General features: G+C 36.5%; 1 protein-coding gene across 7 annotated transcripts in view; it reads left to right on the top strand.

Annotated features, from left to right (window-relative positions):
* LOC118190320 (phospholysine phosphohistidine inorganic pyrophosphate phosphatase-like) overlaps positions 1 to 24,301 on the top strand; it is a 65,068-nt gene that overhangs the window by 16,610 nt on the left and 24,157 nt on the right. For 5 of the 7 annotated variants that reach the window (XR_015041414.1, XM_085817657.1, XM_085817658.1 and 2 more), the window contains exons 6-7: positions 19,158 to 19,250; positions 21,018 to 21,109. Coding sequence is in view for 6 of the 7 variants with exons in the window: in XM_085817657.1 (XP_085673783.1) it covers positions 19,158 to 19,250; positions 21,018 to 21,109 (185 nt within the window). In the remaining variant the exon portion in view is untranslated. Of the gene's footprint in view, positions 1 to 19,157; positions 19,251 to 20,243; positions 20,649 to 21,017; positions 21,110 to 24,301 lie in introns of those variants that run through there. The other 2 variants (XM_035361021.2, XM_085817660.1) reach the window with 2 other exon arrangements.

Genomic DNA, 24,301 nt, shown 5'->3' on the forward strand with positions numbered 1-24,301 from the left:
TAAATAAATAAATAAAAACTGAAGCAAAATTAATAAAATAAAAAGTGTGGCTAATAGAAGAAGGCTAGGCAGCAACAGGTACAGGTTGAAGCAAGGCCTGCATCTATGTATTTCCAAAGGTACGTTAGGCATCACTGCGTTTTGTTAAGTTTTAAACTGCGCCTCAATTTTGATGGATAACCCCCTGAGGGTTTCCAGGGTCTCACACCCCTCTTTGTCTACTACCAAACACTTGAGATCATTTTCGGTTTGTCATGTATTTTGAGTGCTTCCTTGCCACAAAGACATTACACTTACACACATCCTTACCTTCTCCACGGTTCAAACCTGGGTCCATCAGTATGACAGTCTATGCCACTAACTACTACACTGGCTGTATGGCACATGTCAATAACAGTGAGGTAGACATATGGCAAGTTCTTGTTATTAGTATGCATAAATAGTTATATACTATTTCCATTTATTAATATGTGGTCTGGTGTAGCTAGGCATTCAGACCAACCCTCATTCCAATAGTATTTATTAATATAGGATGAGTGGGTATATAAATGCATCCTAAAATTGGTAAGTTAAACTGCTAGACATGTATGATTATTAATTTATTTTCCTGAAAAAGATATTAATTTTTCATAATAATAGTATTGTTGTGTTTATCTTTTCTGATACCAGTTGTTACGTTATTTTCTTCCTTCACATTCGTACGGGGTTTGTGTGGATTTGGAGTGAATAACGTCGACAGCACTTGATGGAATATCCAAACACACTTTATTTACCAATATTAATCAGGACAGCTCCAAAGTCACGTTTTATAGTCATCGAAGATCTACTATATACACTCGCTGAAACAATCAGCGACACAGCCTTCACACTGTCAGGCAATAACGGTGGACACTGCAAAGCACCAGAGTACAGCTTCTGACTCTGCTCGGTTGTTCTTGGAACTCCACATACTCTCGAGACTCTCCACGCTACAACTGACGATGCACTCGACGACACGCAGAGCACAGCTCCTGACTCTTCGGTTGAGTCGTTTCTGGAGCTTAACACTCTCTCTCAGTGTTGAGTCTGAGCACTCTTGATGATGCACCAACCGCAATACACTAAGAGACTCTTTGATGCACTCAACTACCAACTCAGTGCTAGACTTCAAGACACTCGCTTAATGACTGACTATCAGCCCGCTAGACGAGGCACATACTAACTGATTGCGGGCCATCAGGGTTTATACAGCTTTCGGCTTGTGCTTGAGAACATTCTGGGCTAAACAGGTAAGAATTTGTCCCAGAAGGTTCTCCAACCGTCCATGGTATATAGCCAATTTTGTCGCTAAATAAGCGATTTTTCGTCAAATGTGGCACCATGCCTTCCCTTGCTATTTTATGGCAACTCTAAACCTGCTTTGCGAGAAAGGTATCCCACCGCACCGTCTTTACATTTCATAACACTGCTCCCTCCCAAGGACTGCATGTCGTGGGCAGTACAACCCTTGGTCAGAAGCCAAATTCGATAAAATCAAAACGTTTTAAAACATACCGATAACATAACTAAAGAAACAACAGGGTTCTTAGCGGTCCTTACAAGTGCTTATAAGTCCTTACATTTAAAAATAAAATATAAAGGCCCTTATAGGTGCTTACTTTTTCTTTAAAGCCCTTATTTTTTTGTTTTTAGTGCTTTTTTTTTGCTTTTAGTGCTTTGTTTTAAATCCTTTGTTTTTAATGAACGCACATTTTTTCCCCGTAACAAAGCCGAAACTAAATAAACAACTTTTCTTCCTTATATGCAACGTCAGATGGGGAATCATACTTCCGGAAATAGCTTTTCTCCATTTCTCTGCATTAACATAACCTTTGGAGGGCACGAAAAGTACAGACAGGTGCTTGTTATTCTATTGGTCAAAGAATTGCGAAAGCAGTAGAAAATTCCAGTACATTCGGCATTCTTTTCCTCCCACCCAAATACTACACATGTTTGAATTTCTATCAAGATCTTAATAATGTACATTCTCGTTTTGCTTGGTCAGTTCATATTCGTGCTTATTATGATCATTATGCTTATATTATGAGCATATGTATGAATGTTTATAATAACATAGTTACAGTAACTGCTGAAGTATAGTAAACTTCCAAAAATGGTTGTGTTTTAACACAGATTAGCTTTCTAATGAATAATATTCCGAATGGCTTAAATAAAGGGAAAGTAATCGAATAGTCAAAATAATTTAATTTTTTTGGCCAATTCATTATAAAGTACGAAGATTGGGAGGTTCTCTCCTTTCTCCGCAAAATCTCGAATATTGAAACTGTTACAGTTCGCTGCAAAACAAGCAATGGGCCTTTTTTTTTTGTCACTTTCCAATCTGGATTGAATAGGACTAAAAGTTCTGCGGTCTACCAGCCCAAGCAAAGAATGATTCTATTCCGGAAATTTAACGCCGTCTGTTGAAAATTAGAATGAAAAACACCCCAGTTATTTAGTTCTTTATTCTCCCAATACCGGCAGCTGTTGATTCAGATTGCGTAATGTCACGTAGGGAAGAATTACGGCGCACGTATTGTGCAGTAACATTTGCAATATTTTGCAGAGATAATTAATTTTGATGTTCTGTCCGAGATTTGTTTATGAACACTTTTTACTGTGCTTGCTAAGCAGAATATTTTTCAGTTCCATTTTTTTATTTTTATATGATGCACATATCAAAATGTCAAAAGCATTTATTTAGCGGAAAAATCTAAAGAGCGGCTACAATCTACCCCCTCTCTTCCGCTCCTCTTTTTCAAGTTACGCTCGACTGTCCGAATATTCTACGCTCGACTGTCCGAATATTCGCCAATTTCCAAGTATGTGGGTTAGTTAAGCTTTTACTGTTAATTTACTGCATGAAGCAAATTTCTGTCTTCTGATTTCAGAAATGTTCCTCTTTTTTACTTAAATTACTTTGCTTGCAATATCTTTTAAAGGAAAACTGATATACAATGAAAATTTAGAAAATGTTCAGAATTTAGATTTTAATTATTTAAATATCAGTATAAGTGGAAAAATAAATTGTATTTATTATTAGGTTCCAAGCAAATACAATAAATATTCCTTATTATTATTTATTTTCTCTATTTTGAACTGAAATTTCCTCATTAAATCTTGTAATATAGTTTAGTTCTGCATAGTTTTTTTTTTTCTCTCATTGTAAACTAGTTCTTTAAATTGAACTGTTATTTAAAATTAAAAAAAAAAAAAGTAATTATTTTCCATGGTTGAGGTAATGCTTATTCTCTCTTAATAAATACTGCATTTCTCATATTTTAAATTACAAGTCTAATTTTTAAGGTTATGCAGTTGTGTATAATGTAATTAGACAGGTGCTTATTTTTTTCCTTAAAATGTGCTTGAAAAGTGCTTATAGGTGCTTATTTTTTTAACTAAAATGTGGCTATGAACCCTGAACGAACATTTTCATTACATACAAACTTTACACAGAAACTAGGTAAGAAAACTCACGCACAAGAATTATGGGTACCCCTATGAATGAGAAGGACTAAGTACTATGGCCACAGTATGGGACTAATCTGTCATAATGAATAACCTTGTGTTTGGAATTGGGGGATTTACGGATCCATATCACGACGTCATTCAATATGTTGAGGATTGTATAGGGACCCTCCCAATGTGACTGCAGTTTGTAAAAAATGCCCTTACGATGCCTTGGATTCCACAGCCACACATTGTCGTTTTCCTGGAATTGATGTTTGGTGGCTCTTGCATCGTATCTCTTCTTCATCCTTTCTGTCGAGATGTTGATCTGCTCTCGAGCAAACCTGTGTACTGTTTCCAACTGGGCCTGGAGGTTTTGCACATACTCCTCAGGCAAGGAATGTACATCCGGAGGGCGGTCGAAGAGCAGGTCACTTGACAGATGGAGATCGCGACCGAAGAGCATCTGTGATGGAGAACAGCGGGTGCTTTCATGGACGGCACTATGGTAAGCAAGCAGGAACAGGGACAGCTTGTGATCCCAGTCTTCTTGGTTTTTCGAAACCATGAGCAAGAGGTGGTTCAGGATTGTACAGTTAAACCTCTCCACCATGACTGCAATTGTAACGGGGTCGTCTGTGTTTTCATGATTTCCAACAAGTCGTAGAGTCCCTTGAACACAGCCGAAGTGAAGTTCTTGCCTTGGTCGGAAATGAATTTGGAGGGGGGGTGTCCCAAATCTGGATACCCAATTTTTGACAGCCTCTTGATCTGGAACTGGGTAAGCTTCGGGCCACTTCGTAAAGTAATCCATGACAACGACAATGTATTTGTTGCTATCCGTGGTTCGAGAAAAAGGTCCAAGTATGTTGAGGGCAATTCGCTCGAAAGGCACTCCTACATTGTATCGCTGCAGCCTTCCTCGGCTACGTCCCTTCTGTCCTTTCCTGGCTGCGCAAGCATCACAAGATCGGCACCACTTCTCAACATCGTTTCTCGTCGAACTTCAGAAGAAGTGCCCTCGGACCTTGTTTAGTGTCTTCATATAGCCAAAATGCCCTCCTGTTGTGTTGCTGATTATTTGCTTCAGAACATCAGGTATTCGGTTTCGAGGAAGCAACAGCTGCCATCTCTTATTAGTTCCATCGTCGCTTTCCCATAGTTGATAGACTCCATTTCGGAAGTGGAGTGAATCTCAGAGAGCCCAGTACCTTTTAGTTGTAGGACTGAAAATGGAAATGTCCTGCCACTTGGGTTTTGTACTGGATGATTCCTTCAGTTCTATTATTGGCCTAATGTCAGGATCTGCTAATTGGTCTTCTCTAACTTTTTCATCACTCCACGGATCTGGATCAGCTGATGTTGAAGATGTTACTTGTGTTATCAGGTTCAATGTTCCTTCTAACCTTCTTCGGGAACATACAAGGATCTGACTAGGAACAGAGAGCTTACTAAAGCTATGTTCACTAATTGTAGTAAGTAGACAGGATACAGGCGAAGGGTATACAAAACCCTTTATTTTTCTCTATATACAATAACTTCCGTACTTCGGAATACACTGACCCACCACTCGGGGTCTAACGTAAAAAAAAGTATAAAAATAAAACTAAACTCTAATTTAACTTTAGAATAATACACGTGGAAGATTGGCCTTATAATAACAGGAAGCGTATGTAGCACAGAGACTGTGAACACTACAATACGTTTAATTTATCAAGAGGATTAAAACCTCTGGCCTGGAAGGCGAACAGCAACTGCGTAACTTCTAAGGTAAGCGGCCTGCGTTGACTTACTGCTTCCTCTCTCTCTTGCTTGGCAAAAAGCCACAACTTAAGTACTTGGCGTTCGCCAGACAAACTTTGCATAAAAACCTTCACGCTTATAATTCTGGCCGGAAGTAGAAAATAAGAAGTGATAGTAAAGATTTAAAATAAAATAAACGTTAGTAAAACTTAAGATCCTTACAGTGTTACTTGCCGGATACTCGGATTAGCCAACCCGTACTTAGCCTCGGCTCTTGAACAATGCCTGCAGTATGCAGGACAAGGCTTCCTGGATAAAGCATCCGCATTTCCATGAGAGGAACCTTTACGATGTCATATTCCTGGAGTCTTTGAATACATCTTGCTATTTGTCCTTCAGGATTTTTGAAATTCAGTAGCCAGGTTAGAGAAGCATGGTCAGTTCGCAATAAGAATTTTCTGCCATAGAGATAATGATGGAAATATTCTATGGCCTTTACGATAGCAAGCAATTCTTTATGGGTGACACAATAATTCCTTTCTGGTTTGGACATGCATTTACTCCAATAGGCTATTACTTGCTCTTGACCATTAATCATTTGAGAAAGGACAGCTCCCACACTTTTGCTGCTTGTATCTGTGTCTAATATAAATTGTTTGCCGGTCTGGGGATACGCGAGCACGGGCGCATATGTTAATGCTGCCTTCAACTGATTAAAGGATTCTCGCACTCCTCAGTCCACATGAACTTTTGTTTATTTTCTGTTAATTTATGCAGAGACCTTGCAATGTTGGAGAACCCCTTCACGAATCTTCTGTAATAAGTACAGAGTCCCAGGAAGCTCTGTAGTTCATGAATATCTACAGGACGTTCCCAGTCCTTAACTGCCGACACCTTTTCTGGATCTGTGCTGACACCTTCGGCAGAGATGACGTGCCCGAGATAGGTAACTTCACTTCGGAACAACTTGCATTTTGAAAGACTCAGTTTAAAGTTGGAATCTCTCAATTTCTGGAACACCTTCCTGATATTTTCTAGATGTTCCTCAAAAGTACGGCCCACTGTAATGATGTTTTCTAGGTAGACCAGACAGGATTCGTAAGATAGGCCATGAAGCACTGTCTCTATCAAGTGTTCAGATGTTGCAGGGGCATTTCAGAGTCTAAAAGGCATAACTTTAAACTGCCAGAGTCCTTGACCGGTAGTGAATGCATTTTTCTTTTCTCTATCATCGGGATGAATTTCCACTTGCCAGTATTCACTCTTGAGGTCCAGACTGGAAAACCATTTGTGTCCTGATAGTGTCTAGAGTATCGTCAATCCTGGGAAGAAGGTAACTGTCTTTCTTAGTGACATTATTTAGTCTCCGGTAGTCGACACAAAATCTTGTTGAGCCGTCTTTCTTCCGGACGAGAACTATGGGAAATGCCCATGGACTTGTGGAAGGTTCGATGATATCATTTTCTTGCATCTCCTTCAGCAGATTTCCAACCTCTTCCTGTTTTGCGAATGGTAGATGTCTGGGATGCTGCTTTATCAAAGAGTGATCCCCCATATCAATTCGATTTTGCGTCAGTTTTGTGCGGCCTAGATGTCGTAGAAAATAGATGTTCAAATTCTTAAATTGTTTTCTCTGCTGCACGTCTTTGTTTGTGGGTTAAATTTGCACTCTGCAGAAGTTCTTCCATTAATTTACTAGTTGCCTCAGTCGGAATTTCAAGTGGGGCTTTGTAAACGCAAGTAACTGGAGTGCATGCTGCTAGCTTTGGATGTTTCTTGGTCTGTGGCTCACATTCGCCACTCTCACAGGGATAAAATTTTTTGAAAGGTCTACTAATGTGGAGGCCACTAATACCTCTCTTAGGCTATTTTCAGGATATTCAATTAGCCCAAATTTGAAGCTATTCTTTTCTATGGAGCTGGCTATTAATAATTCTGTCATCGGAGATATGGTGACATCTGTTACTGTTGTTACTTAGTGAGCTGAGAAATGCCTCTCTTCATTTCAAACACAGTTGTATCTTTATTTATTATATTTATATTTTATTCAAACACAGTTATTATAGAATTTTTTTTTTTGTATCTTTTGCAGAGCGCATTTCGTTATGTTTAAAGTCCAACGTAAAGTCATACTTCCGCAAAAAGTCCAGACCAAGTATTAATTCGTTCGCAATGTTAGCGACGAAAGCTAAGTGCTGGTAGGTCTCATTTCCGAAGGTAATGGTGATGTTAATTTTACCTTCAATGGGAATCTTATCACCTGTCACTGTTTGTAAAGTCACACAGTCCTGAGTCCAGGGCAACATTTCGCTCAATTCTCGAGCTACATCTGTTCTCACAATGGTTACATTTGCTCCCGTATCTATGATCATCTTACAAGGATGCTTACTTATGTGTCCTTCAACAAGCAGTCCGTTATCTCCGCCGCTCATTGAAGAGATTTGAAGAACTTTCAGAGGGGCTGCATCTTTGCCTGGCAACCTCCATCCCATGAGATTGCCACTTTTTAGTTTCCCTAGTTCTGTTTCGCGGAAGCTTTCTTCCAGTCTTGATTCACGTGACAGTTCCTGCTGAGATGTCCTTCCAATCCACAGTTCCAGCACTTGATGATTTTCTTCCCAGTATTGTTTTTATTAGGTCTTCTTAATGCCTCTCGAATCTCTCTTATTTCTTTTTTTTTAGTTTTGAGATATCAAAATTTGGATCTTCTATTTGAACCGCTCTAATAGGATGGCGATCTCTTCAAGTCGCTTGTTGAGCCAACTCGAACTTCATAGCATAGACCAAAGCAGATTTTAAGTCTTTCAGATCCGCCAATCTGAGAGCTTTCTGAATTTCTGCATCCTTAACGGCATTGACAAAATGCATCAAGGGCAGATTTTCTCGGACATCAGGTGGACAGTTCGGATATGCTTGATGCGCCAACCTCTTGATGTCAGTCGCCAGTTCTTAAAGGCTTTCCGTGATTTTCTGCCGGCGAGATTTCAACTGCAGACGGCTACAGTTCTTTGTGCACTTTTCCTTGAATCTCATTTTCAGTGCATTCGAGAGGGCGTTGAAGTTTGAAATCTGGTCTTTGGAGAGGACCCCTAAGATGTCTGCAGCATCTCCTCCGAGTGACGCAGCCAACTGCGAAGCCTTCGTGTGGGAGTCCCACTTGCTATTTTCTGTCACGATGGAAAACTGGGTCTTATATACACTACATGATGATTTTCCATCATATGTGCTTGGTTTGATCACCGTATGAGAGTACACTGGGGAAACCTTGAAATCTTCAGCTTCTTGGGCTCAGCCCAGTTTTCTTTCGAAACATCTACTTCTTTCCAGAATTTTTTCAATTTTTCTTCAAATCGTTCTTCAATAGCTGCTATTTTTGCTCCAGTATCCTCTCTAAGCTCCACGATCTTGCTTTTAATCTTTTCTTGTTCCACTTCCATCTGTTCGAATTTTTCTTGTATCTTTTCTTTTATGGCTTTTATTTCGCTCTTGATCTTAGCCTTTATCTCCTCCTGTCCGGCTTTCATCTCTTTCAGTTCGGCTTTCATTTCAGCTTTCATCTCTTTCTGTCGGGCTTTCATTTCAGCTTTCATCTCTTCTATCGGGCTTTCATCTCTTCTGTTGGGTTTTCATCTCTTCCTGTCCAGCTTTCATTTCAGCTTTCATCTCGGCTAGGAAGTTCATCAAAGTCTTCATTTTCTCTGCCATGGCTTTCCTCTGCAGGCGGGTCACTGGCATTCACTCGCAAATCTCACTTCTGACACCAATTGTTGCATTTTTCTTTTCTGACACCAGTAGTTACGTTATTTTCTTCCTTCACGTTGGTACGGGGTTCGTGTGGATTTGGAGTGAATAATGTCAACAGTACTTGATGGAATATCAAAACACACTTTATTTACCAATATTAATCAGGACATCTCCAAAATCATGTTTTGCACTCATCGAAGATCTACTATACACTCGCTGAAACAATCAGCGACACAGCCTTCACACTGTCAGGGAATAACAGTGGAGACAGCTTCACTGCAGAGCACCAAAGTACAGCTCCTGACTCTGCTTGGTCGTTCTTGGAACTCCACGTACTCTCGAGACTCTCCATGCTACAACTGGCGATGCACTCGACGACACGCAGAGCACAGCTCCTGACTCTTCGGTTCAGTCATTCCCGGAGCTTAACACACTCTTAAAATAATTCTTGCACTTAAACTTGTACAGTACAACATCCGTAATCCGGACTCGTCGGGACTTCGGTGATTGCGGATTAGGGGGTTTTCCGGATTATAGATCATCAATTTAAATCTTGTAAGATGGCATGCAGAAATTATACAATTAAAAATATGAAATCGTAATTTATGAAATAAAGAACAATTATGATCTAAAGGGTATCAAGATTTACAAAAAAAAAAAAAAAAAAAAAAAAAAAAAAGCTTAATATTTATTTGTTTACTTTATTAAACATTTCTTTCAATCTAAGTTGTTTAAGATGCTTTCCCAAAAAATTGAAAAAGTTCCTTTTTCTTGTGCCATATATAGTGGACTTTCCAATGCCATACTTCTCCCATAATTTTAAGGCAGATAGGCTTTTATCCATTTTTTGCAGCAATTCCACCTTTTGTTTAATGGACATTGAAACATGCTTTCACTTTGTAGATCCTTTGGCAGCTCCAGAATTGGAAACTCTTTTGACATAATCGAAAGTTCAAGCTTAATTTTTATAAAATTGTTCTAACAGTCTGCAAAAAATAATAAGCTGGATCCAATTAGAAGATTAAGGAACAGTGCAGTCTACAAAATTAACTGAAATGCCTTAGATAATTTTAATCTAGCTTATAGCGTCCGTTATACATTAAATGCGCATGCACATAAAGTTTGTAGACTTAAAGGTCCGGATTATAGATCATTCCGGATTATGGACGTCCGGATTACAGACTTTGTACTGTATTCCAAATTAAGATTTAACTTGAAATTAATGTAGATAATTACTGAGAGAATTAGATTTTTGTTGCATAGTTTATGTGAGATGAGATCACTTTGGGTCACGTGATATGAAATGGTGAATCAGGATGTTATACCATGAAAGCATAGTAAATTGTTAAATTAATGTCTTTTTACAAATTTATTGTCTTTTTACAAAATTTTAAATGTTAAAATGTTTATGCCTCCAAAATAAAAGTTTCTAAGAACTAACATTTGTTAAAATTTTTTACGTGTATACTGTGTGTTGTCGCCAATAAAGTCTGTTTGGTGAGATTTTCACCGGCGTAATGGAAAAGTGCCGCCGTAATGGAAAACTTGTGTTTCTACATTTCAGGAATTTCCTACTGGCAGTACACAATTCTAAATATTTCTTAATTCTTAAAATTTGCTGTTAAATGTATTGGGGAAGACAGCTAAGTGATTTAAAATTATTGCTTTCTAGAGTTTAGTGTTATAGTTTAATAGTATAGTTTAGTATTATAGAAAATTACAGTTTTCTAGAGTTTCTTATATAGTAAATATTATATAATAGTAAATATTGTTTCCTAGAGATATTTGAGTAACATCTTATGTAGCTTTTGTTATTTTAATTTATGTAAGTGTTTAATTTTTATTATTAAATTTTTAAAATAATGCTTTAGAAGCATTAATGATTCATTTCTGATTTTTGTTTCAGTAAATGATTTCATACATGTGCCAATATGTAACAGTGCTTGCCATCTTACATTTTGTTAAACTGTCATTGATATTATATTTTGTTGTTACTGCAAAGATTTCTTGAAGAAAGTTAATTATTTACTTCATATTAAAAGTCCCACAAGGAGAGTGTCACTAAATAATTTGTGTTTCATAATATTATATCAGTTCAATTTTAATATTATACTTTCATGGCACAGTAAACAAACTGCTGAAACCTTTCCTCAACAAAATATTCCTTTTCCCATTTATCTTGAAATAATATATTTTCACCAGCTGTTTGTTATTTGTTTTTTGAAGACATTCCTTGTATCATTAAAAATAAAACTCAATGAATTAAACAATTCAAAAATGTAAATAATATCTTTAATGTAATACTGTTTTTCAGTATTACACTGAAAACTGTAACACATTAAAAAAAAAAAAATATTGAGAGGATAATCCAGATGAATTTCTTTCAGATTGTAGTAACTTCACTTTAGATGGGATTAAGAATTTCTTAAAAGAAGGCAATATTAAACATCATTGTTCATCTTTATACTTCTTGAAACTTAATGCAAAATTGCTTAATACTTATAGCAGAAAATATTTTCATCATAATTATTGCATGGCTGGAAAGAAAAAATTATGAACTTAAGATATGTTTTCTTGATTCACAAATAAGGTAAAATTTTAAGAGAATGGGTGAAAGTAAATGATGAAGATTTAATTTGATACAGATAGGAACATGAAGCTAGGCGTCGGCATTTTCGTTTTAAACATAGCATGATTTGTAAATTTCGAGAAGCTCATAAAACGGGAAATAAGAGTTAGGATATTAAAAGAATAATAGATAAGGAAAATTATGCTTGAATTTGAAAATTATTCTTTTATTGATGAAGGGATCTTGAAATAAATATTAGAATATTAAACAGTCGAGTTTGAAATAAACATTTTCTAAATGCATTAAGACTATATTCTTTACTATCCAATGCTTTCTATGTAGTTGCTTATTGTCTTAACTATCCATAGTATAGGTCCCTATCCATAGTATGGAGATCTTCTTTTTTAATCTGTGTATCCTTTTCTGTTCTTTTTAAGTTGAAAGTACTATTATTCTTTAAATTAATGCGTATTATTGCTCTTTGATTTGCCATAAAACTTACTTATAATATCCTTTGTAAAAAACCTGCTTTCCTTTTACCCAAGATTTATTTAGAAGTTTTTTTCTGGAAGTTGACAACAAGGAAAAGGCAGGATTTAGATGTTGGAAGAGAAGCCAAATGTACATGTTTGCTATTTGAAATTGAAATGTATATCGTCACCTTCCCATGTAAATAGTTTATGTGTAAAAAAATCGAGCTGTAAAATGGGAGGCTTACAGATCCAATTCGTTTTTAATACCGTAATGCTTTTGATTTCTGGCTATCCCAGTTACTGATTCATTAATTATAACAGCATAATAATAGACACCATTTGACACTATGCCTTTTTTTTTTTTGGGCCCTCAGGGGGCTTACTCTTGTGAGTATGGGTGTGGCAATCCCGAGGTACCCTAGCCCTTTAGGGGATCATCTTCTTGGTGAGACGGGTGTCACGATCCTGGAGCCCCAGTGATCTATCCTCTTTTCCGTCTCCTCTCCTCTTTGCTGGAACTTTTTCCCTTCTCTTCTCCCTTGTGGTTTCTCTCTATGGAGTTTGGGGCTTGTCACGAGAGACTGGAACAGCCCTTGTCTCTAGTCTTCGAGGGCGAGAAAACTGCCCACGTGTTTGCCGTGCGTGGAGACCCGTGTCGCTGGAAAGGAGGGTCCTGGTAGTTGAGGGGCGAGGTACTGTCCACAACACACTACTTTGGCCTCTGCTTCAGCTAAACGGGAGGCACCTTAGTCGTCCTCACGGGTGTCAATCGGCTGGTCACTAGTCCTTGTGTCAGTGGCTTGGGGTCAAGGTCTCGAGAGTACCTGCTTTCGGGAAAGCCGACTGTGGGGCTTCAGTTTGCGTATAGGTCCGGCTAGCCCTAACACAGGAATCTGTGTTCCCTTGTTGGGCTCCGTGGTGGGCGGGGCCGTCGGACCCGAATCGTATATTTTTCAATTATGGCTTCCTTATTTATTTTAAAAAAACCTGAAACAAACGACACGAATAAAGATATTGAAATCATTGACAAATCTGTGAGCAAGAAAATTCGTACCGATGCAAATGCCAAAGAAACTACTGAATGTCCTCGCTTTGTTGTTGTTACCAGTGCCTCTGAAGAATTTAAAAAGATGTCTCCTTTCCTGATAAACAAATACATTCATTCTTGCATAGGTGAGCCAAGGAACATAAAGCGTCTCCGTTCGGGAGATCTGCTTATTGATACCTTTTCGGCCACCCAGTCTGCTTCACTTTTACAACAAACCAAACTTGGACAGGTATCTATAACTGCGTCAGCGCACAAAACGCTTAATTTCTGTAGAGGCGTGATCTCGGAAATCGACCTTCTGTGTGTTTTAGAAGAAGAGTTCGTCTCCGAGTTAGCTGATCAAAAGGTTTGTGCTGCCAAGCGGATCAAGATGCGTAAGGAAGGTCAGTTGATTGACACGAAACACGTGATCCTGACCTTCAATTCGCCTGATCTGCCGAAGAATATTAAGGCTGGATATTTAAATTGCCCCGTAAGACCTTATATTCCAAACCCCATGCGATGCTTCCAGTGCCAGCGTTTTGGCCATTCCAAGATGTCCTGTCGTGGGACCCTGACGTGCGCTCGATGCTCGTCGGTTGGCCACAATAGCGATAATTGCACCGCTGCAGCACTGTGTGTTAATTGCAAGGGCAACCATCCAGCATTTTCCCGTTCCTGTCCAAAATGGAAATTAGAAAAGGAAGTTCAGACCATAAAAGTCTCTAGAAACATTTCATATGCCGAAGCTAGAAGACAAGTTCAAAGCACACAGCCTCAGTGAAACAAATCATATGCTGGTGCCGTTAAATCAACACGCACAATAGCCACTCAAACTTCCATAAGTTCACAGACTCCACCAAATAAAACCCAGCAGCCTGCAAACAACAAAAAGGAAAATCCAACCCATGTCATACAAAATAAAGAAGTAACAATCTCGAGCAAACCAAAAACTGTGCTTCCAAAAATAGTATCCAAAAATAGAAGCCCATCTGTAGATGCCATGAATTCTGAATCTCTAGATTCAGACGGTATGGAAGTGGAGGAGGGAATGGAAGTTCCCGAGCATCTACTTCCGCGCAAAACTAAAAAGGAACACAGAAAGAACAAACAACACCAGTCATAATGGCCACCCTCGTCTCATGGAACTGTCGCGGTTTCCACCGAAATTTGCTTGACATTAAAACTATGATCAATGCTTATCATCCTGTTTGCTTGGCAATACAAGAGACAAATCTGAAACCAGATCAACATGCAAAACTTCGGAGGTTTTCTCTCGTCAGGAAGGATAACCTTGCAGGTGAGCGTGCCAGTGGAGGTGTATGTCTCCTCACCTCACTGGATTATCCCTCAAGTTCCTTTCCTTTGACGACTTCTCTCCAAGTTGTCGCTGTACAAGTAAATTTTGATATTGTAGTTTCAGTCGTTTCTCTTTATTTGCCTCCTAATGAGCACATTGATCAGCAAGATTTAAATGATCTTTTAGAGCAGCTGCCTGAGCCTTTCATCATAATAGGAGATTTTAACAGCCATAACTCGCTCTGGGGCAGTAAAGATACAAACTGCCGAGGAAGACAAATTGAGCGGATGATCGAAGATCGCCTTTGTCTCCTGAACAATGGGCAGGATACTTACTTCCATGAGCCTTCAAGGACATTCCACGCTCTCGACCTTGCCATCTGTTCACCATCTCTGTTGCCATTTTGCACTTTTAGTGTCGGAAATGACCTGTACAACAGCAATCATTATCCCATTTTTGTATCTCTTGCACGAAAAGGAGCAAACCCCATGTCGAAAGTCCCTCGGTTTATTCTGGACAGGGCAGACTGGGAACTCTTCTCTTCCATTGCAGAGCTCACAGATGAAATGGTAGAAGATGCGCATATCGATGATGCTGTTGATGCTGTTACAAATACTATTATTCAGGCAGCTATGCTCTCCATTCCTAGAACATCAGGAAAAATACTAAAATATACGAAACCTTGGTGGAATCGCGACTGTCATGAAGCACTGAAAAAACAGAAAAAAGCATGGGGTATTTTCGCAGAGTAGATATCCTACTCTGCGAAACCTCATAGCATTTAAAAGAGCCAAAGCAAATGCACGAAAAGTAAGAAGGCAAAGCCAGAGGGATTCCTGGATTTCATATGTGTCTTCAATAACATCCTCTACGCCTAGTAAGCGGGTTTGGGAAAGAGTTCGAAAGGCATGCGGAATATATAAAGACCACTCACTTTCCTTTCTGGAAAAAGATGGCCGAGTGATTAGCTCCATAGAAGAAATTGCGAATACTATCAGTGAGACATTTGCTGCCGTTTCTTCCAGCAGAAACTATTCACCTGCATTTCTTTCTATCAAGCAACGCTCTGAGAAAAATCCCATCGCTTTCAACTCTTCCAAATTTGAGCCTTATAATAGAGATTTTACTGTGCTAGAGTTAAAGAGAGCTTTGTTACAGACACATAGGTCGTCTCCGGGTCTCGATGGCGTGAACTACGAAATGCTAAAGCATCTGTCCTATAAGTCACTGAATGCCCTTCTCACGCTTTACAATAGAGTGTGGAAGGAGCGTATTTTCCCCAGTGCATGGAGGAGAGCTGTTGTCATTCCCATTGCTAAGCCAGGGAAAGATCCAAGGAATCCCTCCAACTATCGACCAATTGCCCTTACGAGTTGCCTCTGCAAACTGTTTGAAAAGATGGTAAACAGCCACCTAGTCTACTTCTTGGAAAAGAATGATATTATATCGCCTTATCAGAGCGGTTTTCGAAAGGGAAGAACAACTGTAGATAACATGCTCCTCTTAGAGACATCTATTCGAAAAGCATTTGTAAAAAGAAGCCACCTTGTCTCGATATTCTTCGACATTGAAAAAGCTTATGATAAGGCATGGAGATACGGTATACTCCGGGATCTTCACGAGAGTGGCTTGCGTGGCAACCTACCAATTTTCATTCAGAATTTCTTGAACAGTAGAACTTTTTAAGTAAGAATTGGCTCTGTTTTTTCTGATGTTTTCCAACAGGAAGAGGGTGTGCCTCAAGGCTGTGTGCTTAGTGTAACGCTGTTCAGTTTAAAAATAAATTCTGTATTAAAAGAACTTCCTCCTACCATCTTGGGATCACTATATGTAGATGATTTACAGATTAGCTGTCGAGAAGCAGACATGAGATACATAGAGAGGCAATTGCAGATGGCTCTGAATAAGATCCAAGAATGGTCAGACAAACAGGGATTTACCTTTTCGAAACAGAAATCTGTGTGCGTGCACTTTTGTAGGAAGCGAGGTCTCCATCCTGAACCTGAGTTATATCTAAATGGTACAATTATTCCAGTTGCGCCCGAAGTGAAATTTTTAGGAGTGACGTTCGACCAGAAATTGACTTTCCTTTTTCATGTTTTAAACCTGAGAAAGAAGTGTCTAAAAACACTAAATATTTTAAAAGTGTTGGCGAACACCTCCTGGGGTGCAGAGCGTTGCTCCATGCTTCGCATTTACAGAGCGCTTATCCGCTCTAGACTGGACTATGGCTCAGTGGTTTATGGATCCGCTCGCTCATCTGTTTTGTTAAAACTGGACCCTGTTCACCATCAAGGTTTGCGGATTTGTTCAGGAGCTTTCAGGACTTCTCCTGTACAGAGCCTATACGTTGACTCTAACGAACCCTTACTTTATCTGAGGCATGAGCAATTGTCCCTTTTACAATACTTTAATATCTTATCCCAACCTGAACATCCCAATAAGCTGTGCTTACTTGATAATGAGTGTAATACTTTATTTGAAACACGTCCATCCTGTGTTGCTACCTTTCCTTTAAGCTTCGCCTTATCATTGAGGAACATTCCCTCTCTGATATGCACCCCCAAGCAGTACAGAACTTTGAAATCCCACCTTGGGAAAATTCACGGATTCAGCTTCTTGATGTTTTCAAACATCACGTGAAAGCAAGCACTAATGAGATTGTTTACAGACAACTCTTTGCTGAGCACAGGCACAAATATAGCAGTTATTATCCGATATACACAGATGGATCAAAGTCAAATGATCATGTCGGGATGGCTTTTGTATTTGAAAATTACATAGAGGGCAGATGCCTGCACCATGCTTTCTCAGTCCTAACATCTGAACTAACTGCAATATATTATGGTCTTTTGTACATCTCAAAGCTCTGCCACAAAAAGTTCATAGTTTACACAGACTCATATAGTGCTCTTAAATCCTTGGAAGCTTTTCCCAACACTCAGAATCCTGTGGTAGTGGATGTTCTCAAAATTCATATAAATTTAACGAGTCGAGGTTATGAAGTCCTGTACTGCTGGGTTCCTGGACATGCTGGAATAAAGGGAAATGAGCTTGCAGATATCGCAGCCAAATCTGCTGTTGAACTGTCCAGTCGCCTTATCCCTTTTAGAGATATCTGCAGTGTCATCAAGGGAAAGGTCCGAAAAAAATGGCAGCAATTTTGGGATGTTTAGCATCACAACAAGTTGAGAAACGTCAAGCCTAGAATTGAGCATTGGGATTTTGTTGGAAATCGTAAGGAGGACGTTCTTTTGACTCGCCTCAGAATTGGTCACACTAGAGTCACTCATAACTATCTTCTTAATGCTGAAAATGAGCCTGTTTGTTTTAATTGTAATGTTTGTTTATCTGTTCGTCATATTTTAATTGAGTGTCCATGGTTTAATAGTCTTCGCCAGAAATATTTTAATAGCTGTGACTTACCTCTCGACCGTTTAATCGGAAGAGAGGTCAATTCTAATTTATTTTATTATTTAAAAGAGATTGGCTTTTATTACCAAATGTAATTTGTTTTGAAGACTGTGTCTTGAATTTTAATATGTGCTTTTAACTTGTGTTTATATGACTTCATCCTCTGGATTTGGTACATTTATCTACTTGTTCTTTATTTATTGAATTTTAATGTCATCAATTGTAATCATCTCATCTTTTGTTTGGCGCATCATAATCATCTCTGGTTTTTGCGCCATAATCACTCACTCACTCACTCACTCACCCTTTTTTTGGGGGGGAGGAGGGTATTATTTTCTAGATTTATCTGAAAAAGAGGCTTATGTCTTAACTGACACTTTAGCCAGATTATGAGATTACTTGCTTATGTGGATCTTTTCATTACCAAATAATTTTTTCATAATAATGTTTTAAGACTTATGTTCAGTCATGCTAAATGTTTTCGCATATCCTGGTAATCACATATATTTTTCAAACCTTATTTGATTTCACTATACTATTTGCTGTATATCTTCAGATAATACACTTTTGCACATAGTTTTTAGTGTTTTTCATGTGATTGTAAGGCATATTGCTGTACATTAAAGAAATGTTTGATAATTCTTATGATGAAATAGTGATAAATGTAAGTTATGAGAATGTGAGATGACATTTGTGGGAAATAAGTTTGAAGGTAAATATGTTATATTTCTCCTGCTTTTTAAGCGTGCCTTCGTGGTATAATGGTTGTGCACTCTGGGCCGGTATTCCAGAGGTCCGTGGTTCGATTCCTGGCAAGGCGTTGCTAATTTTTCATTTCTTGTGCTTCCAAAAATTACCTAATGTCTCTACAATGTAACAATTCATGTACAATTCATGTACTGCTTTGCAAAATGGTAGAACATCGAAAATATGGAGATACTGCACTCTAACAACTTGATTTTTGTTTGGTATAATTTGTGTGGGAACAAAGCAAATGGGAAAGAAGTGATTTGACTTCATGTTAAGTACAATAACTACCCATCTCCTGCTTCAACCAAAGTACACTGGTGGTGCCAGAGGAAGCTGAATGCTGTTCATTCGCCAGAGGAACCTGAATTCATTAAAGGAAACCAAATGTTATTAGTTGAATTACAAGTATCCTAAAAAATTGTAGATTATAAAAATTAAATTTGATTTTGAAGTAGTTTTTTTTGGCTTTTGTTTTTTTGTTTTCAGGTAAAATAACAGTGCCTCTTTTTATTAAAAAAAAAAAAAAAAAAAAACTGTTTTGAACTGACATTACTTTTTTAGAAATCTATTTATAATTTATTTAAGATTTAATAAATAACAATTTTTATAAACTTATTTATCCTTTAACTTTTCTTTCTTGCCAATATATATGTATTTTTGTATATTCAGTATGCTACTGGTGCAGAAGCAAAAATTATTGGAAAACCATCTCCTGAATTTTTTACGGATGCTCTTAAAGATATGGGGGTAAATCCAAAAGAGGTAATTTTCTTTACTTTATTAAACTTTATAACAAATAGTTATGTTTTTCTTTTCTGAACATAAGAATTTAATGTTCTTGTTAGCAAGGTTTAGAAGCTTAATTAGCTATGTAAAATGTGATAATAGTAATAATTATAAAAGGAAAGAAGTTCACCTTTATTTGTTTAATCCAATTACTTTAGCAAAGCTACAGAGAATTATTTTTTCATCGCCAGCTTTTTTTCTTTAATAATTATTCTGAAATAATGAAATTATATCATATTAAACACACACATGCACATCATGATGTGTTAAACACACACATGCACACTATGATGAAAATATGATTTAGGGAGAAAATTTATGACAGACAGATTTTAGATGAATTTCAGTTGAAAGGCAGTTTATGTACATTTCAATCAAATGTTTATTTCAAGCTTAGTATTGTTAGCTAAATGGGTACATTTGACTTAAAATTATATAAAATAGAATGCATGTTTTGGCGTGTATTATAAGTAAAATTCATTTAAGGGATATCTAACACAAGTCCCTCTTTTTCAGGGGGGAAAAAATCTGCCCTACAATTCTGTAAAATTCTGCTATTTGAGGTGCATTTAAATTGTTGCAAAGTGAGAACATGCATTTCTATTTAAATTTATATGTGATTTTCATATGTTAATATTTGTATGCCAGAAGAAAAAAATTCAGCTTCAAGGCTTAGGCATTAAATGGGAGGGTTTCAATATTTTTATTGTAGAATATTTGTTTGACATTATGCTATTGATTATTTAAAGTATGATTTAAATAATATTGGATAGAAGTTTTCACTTTTAATTTTCATTGTTAAGTGCATGCATGCATCACTAGATTATATACCTAAATAAAAGATTATAGAGGCTGTTGTAAATTAAGTAGTGCATCTTAGAATTGATAGCATTTGAAGAATTTTTGTAATTATGATAATTTTATTATGAAAATTCCCAAATCATATTTACTCACATATTTCCCCTCCAGCCTTTTAGCATGAGGTTCTACAAATTCTTTGAATTTTCACATTTTCACATAATTTTCTCACTAAACAGTAGTGAAGATGATGGTGACACTTACAAATTGTAGTAGACAGCACAAGCAGAAGCAATAAATAATTGAAGCCTAGGAATTAGCAAAAAAGGACAATAATAAGAGCAGGTGAGATGCAAGATACAGGGAAGTAGATGTGAAAAATCGTATTAGATACTGTGATGTTGATATTAGTGTGCATTCTTGCTGAAATTTATTTGTATTTCTTTTAAATAAATAATGTTATGATAGCTACTGGTAGTTTATCCATGAATTTTTATCATTTGTTATGTTCTTACTGTAACTACATCTTTTGAAATTAAATTATTTGCATAATTTTTCGTCTTGATTTTTGTAGAATAAAATTAGCACAAAAAAAGTGGGGGGGGGGAGAATACGTGAATAAATATGGCATATGTTTTTTGGGGGGGGGGCTACTTAAGAAATAAGAAGAGAAAAATCATCATTCAAATTGTTTTAATTTTTGTAAAAATTCATAAAATTTACAGGTTATATATTCCTTTGTGTACTCGTGTGCCAGAAGTTACGTTTAATTTGTATACTATTTTAATCTTTTAATACTATTATTGCATTCAGATACATTAATGATTTTTTAAATTTTATAACTTCTTACATTTCAGAAACTGTATGATGTGTATTCTTACACAAAAATATATTTTCTCTCAATTGCATCTATTACTGTATTATGTAATAAGTTTGCTTTCATAGGCAGTTATGGTAGGAGATGACATAATGAGTGATGTCCGTGCTGCTCAAGAATGTGGCCTAAAAGGAGTTCTAGTGAAAACTGGGAAATTTAGGTATGGTCTTCGTTTGGTTCAAATAAAGATAACCAGTTTTTTCCAATTAATAAGGCCTAAAATCTTTCCTTTATCCTCAATATTATGACTGGGCATTATTCATTAATGAAAGGAGAATCACTTTAAAAGCTATTTCATCTGTACTTCTTAAAGACATGTGAAATTGTTTTTTAATCATGTTGAAGATGCTTGTGTATCAAGCTCCTTTTATTGTCAACTGAAACCTTTTAATAACATATTGCAACAAGAGTTATTTTATATTAATATTATAATAAATAAAACTTGTTTCTAATATCATATAATATATTGACTAAATAATTTCTAACTCTGTGTCTTGTGCAAATGGATGAAATTTATTAGTAACAAATTTTTTTGATCTTCTTTTTCTGTAATTTTTTCAAATGATAGGTACTTTTTCGTTTTCTTATTTATACCATATTGAATTTAAAAATGAAATGCAGCAGCAGGAAACAGAACTTTCAAAATTGCAATGTTTCTTTCAGTTTAGTTTTAATTTTTATGTAAGAATTTGTTTAGTTTTAACATTTGGTACAATAGTACATTTTTGACATATTTTTGATTTCATATTATTTTAGATATTTGGTACTTTTCTGTTTCACTGCCGCAAATCTCGCCAAGCAGACTTTATTGGCGACAACACACAGTATACACATAAAAAATGTTAGCAAATGTTAGTTGTAAGAAATTTTTATTTTGAAGGCATAAACATTTTAATATCGTTTAAAATTTTGTAAAAAGACAATAAATAAACATGATAAGTTTGTAAAAAGGCATTAATTTAAGAATTTAATATGCTTGTATGGTACAAATACTGATTTTCCGTTTCATGTCACATGACCCCAAGTGATCTCATCTCATGTAAACTACGCTACAAAAATCTAATTCTTTCAGTAATTTTCTACATTAATTTCAAGTTAAAGCTTAATTTGGAATACAAGTTTAAATGCAAAAATTATTTCAATTTGTACGAGTAACTTACTCAGAAATTATGTAAAACTGCAGTGCTTTACTTCGCTAGGGCGTTCTCATTAGAATTCATGAATTTAACCCTTGACTTTACCATTTCTATATTTTCGGCTTCGGGTGAGCAGTGTGATTGCATCTTAATTGACTTAATTACTGCAAATGGCCTTAAGGCATAAAAATGAACTATCTAGTAAAAATTCTGTGTAATTGTATGCCAGTATTAAAAGAACCAATTAATCTGATAAGAAATGGCTGTGACTTGTTTTGAAAATGAGGCGTAAAAGGTTACCAGCGAGGATAATCCGTTTGGCATCGATTGTACCATTTTTGCTGACTTTATCTCTTGCACCGGCAAAAGGGAAAAGTACCGGATATTTTTAATGGTAAAATGCCATTTAAGGCACCACACCAAGCTTTCAAGTGTTTTAATAAATAAATAAATAAATAAAGAGAATAATATTGAAGATCATATGCATCATTGATTCGCACAATGTCTGTTTATTGCAAATATGATTGCATTGTGAAGGGAAAGCAATAACATTTCTTCAAGGTGCTATAAAAAGAAGAAAGAAAAACTTTATTTTTCTAAATGGAAAAATATTTCCAAATTTTATCTGTGAAGCATTTTTCATGAAGTTATTAAGGTAAAACACCTATAAATAGCAGTTTATATCTTATAAGAATGAAATCAAAATCAGTAGAGCTAGAAATTTTAGCTCCTAAATAATGCTTTTGAAGTGTTTTAAGATTAACAATTAAATGCATCAATTATATCAGCAAAGGAGGATATATGAGAATTTGCAAAAGAAAGTTGAATCATTAAATGTAAAAATACAAAATTACAGTACAAAACTAACAATAGCAACTACTAACAAAATCAAATTAGATAGTCTCCCTTTTTTAGTGTGTGAACATTATATGCCTTTAATCTTTATCGAAGAGATATGCTTGTAATCTATATCAAAGGACTCTATTCACAGTAATTTTAATGAATCATGTGGTGTCCTGATATCATGAGCCCTTAATTCACTATTTCAATATTCCCATCACCTCATTTGTTAAATCTTATCTTTAAATTTAGCAGTCATCTTCTAAGTATAAGGAAAGGTTGAAAGACAGCTTTTAGTAAAATAATGGTCATCCTTAATAAAATGGCCTACATGTTTATATTTGCAGTGGAGTTGAATAGTACTTTGTGGAAATTCTCAAGTAATTCTGTGGGGCTGGTAGATATTCAGAGTTCATGAAATACAGTAGCCGAATCAATTGGGACTGGACCCCATTCGGATAATAAAAAATTTGGGTAATTGGATGTTTTCTGAAGAAAGGGTTTATATACACTTTAATTTATTACTATATAAACTGCATATTGAAAATCAGAGAAAAAAAGTACTTTTAAAGGAAAAATAAAATTAATTAATTAAAATGTAAAGGCAGCACTTTTACATGCATGTTTTAGACCATACTGTTCAGGCCATTGCTTGCATAACATCTTGGTTAAAGCAAGTTGTTTGACTGTGTTCATCCGTTTTCAGGCAGCCAACTCGCGCATCTTCGTAACAATGAGAAGATGCATGTGGTCACACTCGAGCTAACAAGCCATCCATCCACGTCAATGCAGTTTCAAGGCCGACAAACGCTTCGCTAACTGATGGTCCTATGTCTGCTTCATTTTCAAAATTAAGGTCATCTTCTTCCTCGACACTTTCTTCTCTGAAACTTTCAATAAGTTCATCATCATTTAGAATGTGAAACCCACGGTCTGCTGAATCACATACCATCCATTCTGCTGTATCCTCAGCACTAACTTTTAACATCAGGAATTTTCAAAAGAATGTTTCTTAATTCCTTAAGTGACACGTCATCCTAATTTTTTCCTGTCTCTTTCCTTTCCTTTTTTCAAGCTTCTTTTTCTTTTTTCTCTTTTTCCTTCTCCTCTTCAGTTGAGTCGGAAAAATTCTGAAATTTTGAAAGCAATTTGGATAATCAGCGATTCATATAGTTGGAGTTCGGATAATTGGGGTTATACTGTACTCTTTGATTTATCAGAGTATACTTTTCACAATAATAAATTTTGTCTGAGAATATTACTGATATTGTAGTATGTTAAAGTTATTGCTTATGTAATGATTGTATTGATATTGTTAGAAGACACTCTGCAACTCAGCTCTTAACCCAGGAAGAGGATCAGTTCCCTCTGTGGCA

This window comes from Stegodyphus dumicola, chromosome 5, assembly GCF_044657685.1.
Source record: "Stegodyphus dumicola isolate Sdum_Otavi_A_Nest chromosome 5, ASM4465768v1".
NCBI classification, from domain to species: domain Eukaryota; kingdom Metazoa; phylum Arthropoda; class Arachnida; order Araneae; family Eresidae; genus Stegodyphus; species Stegodyphus dumicola.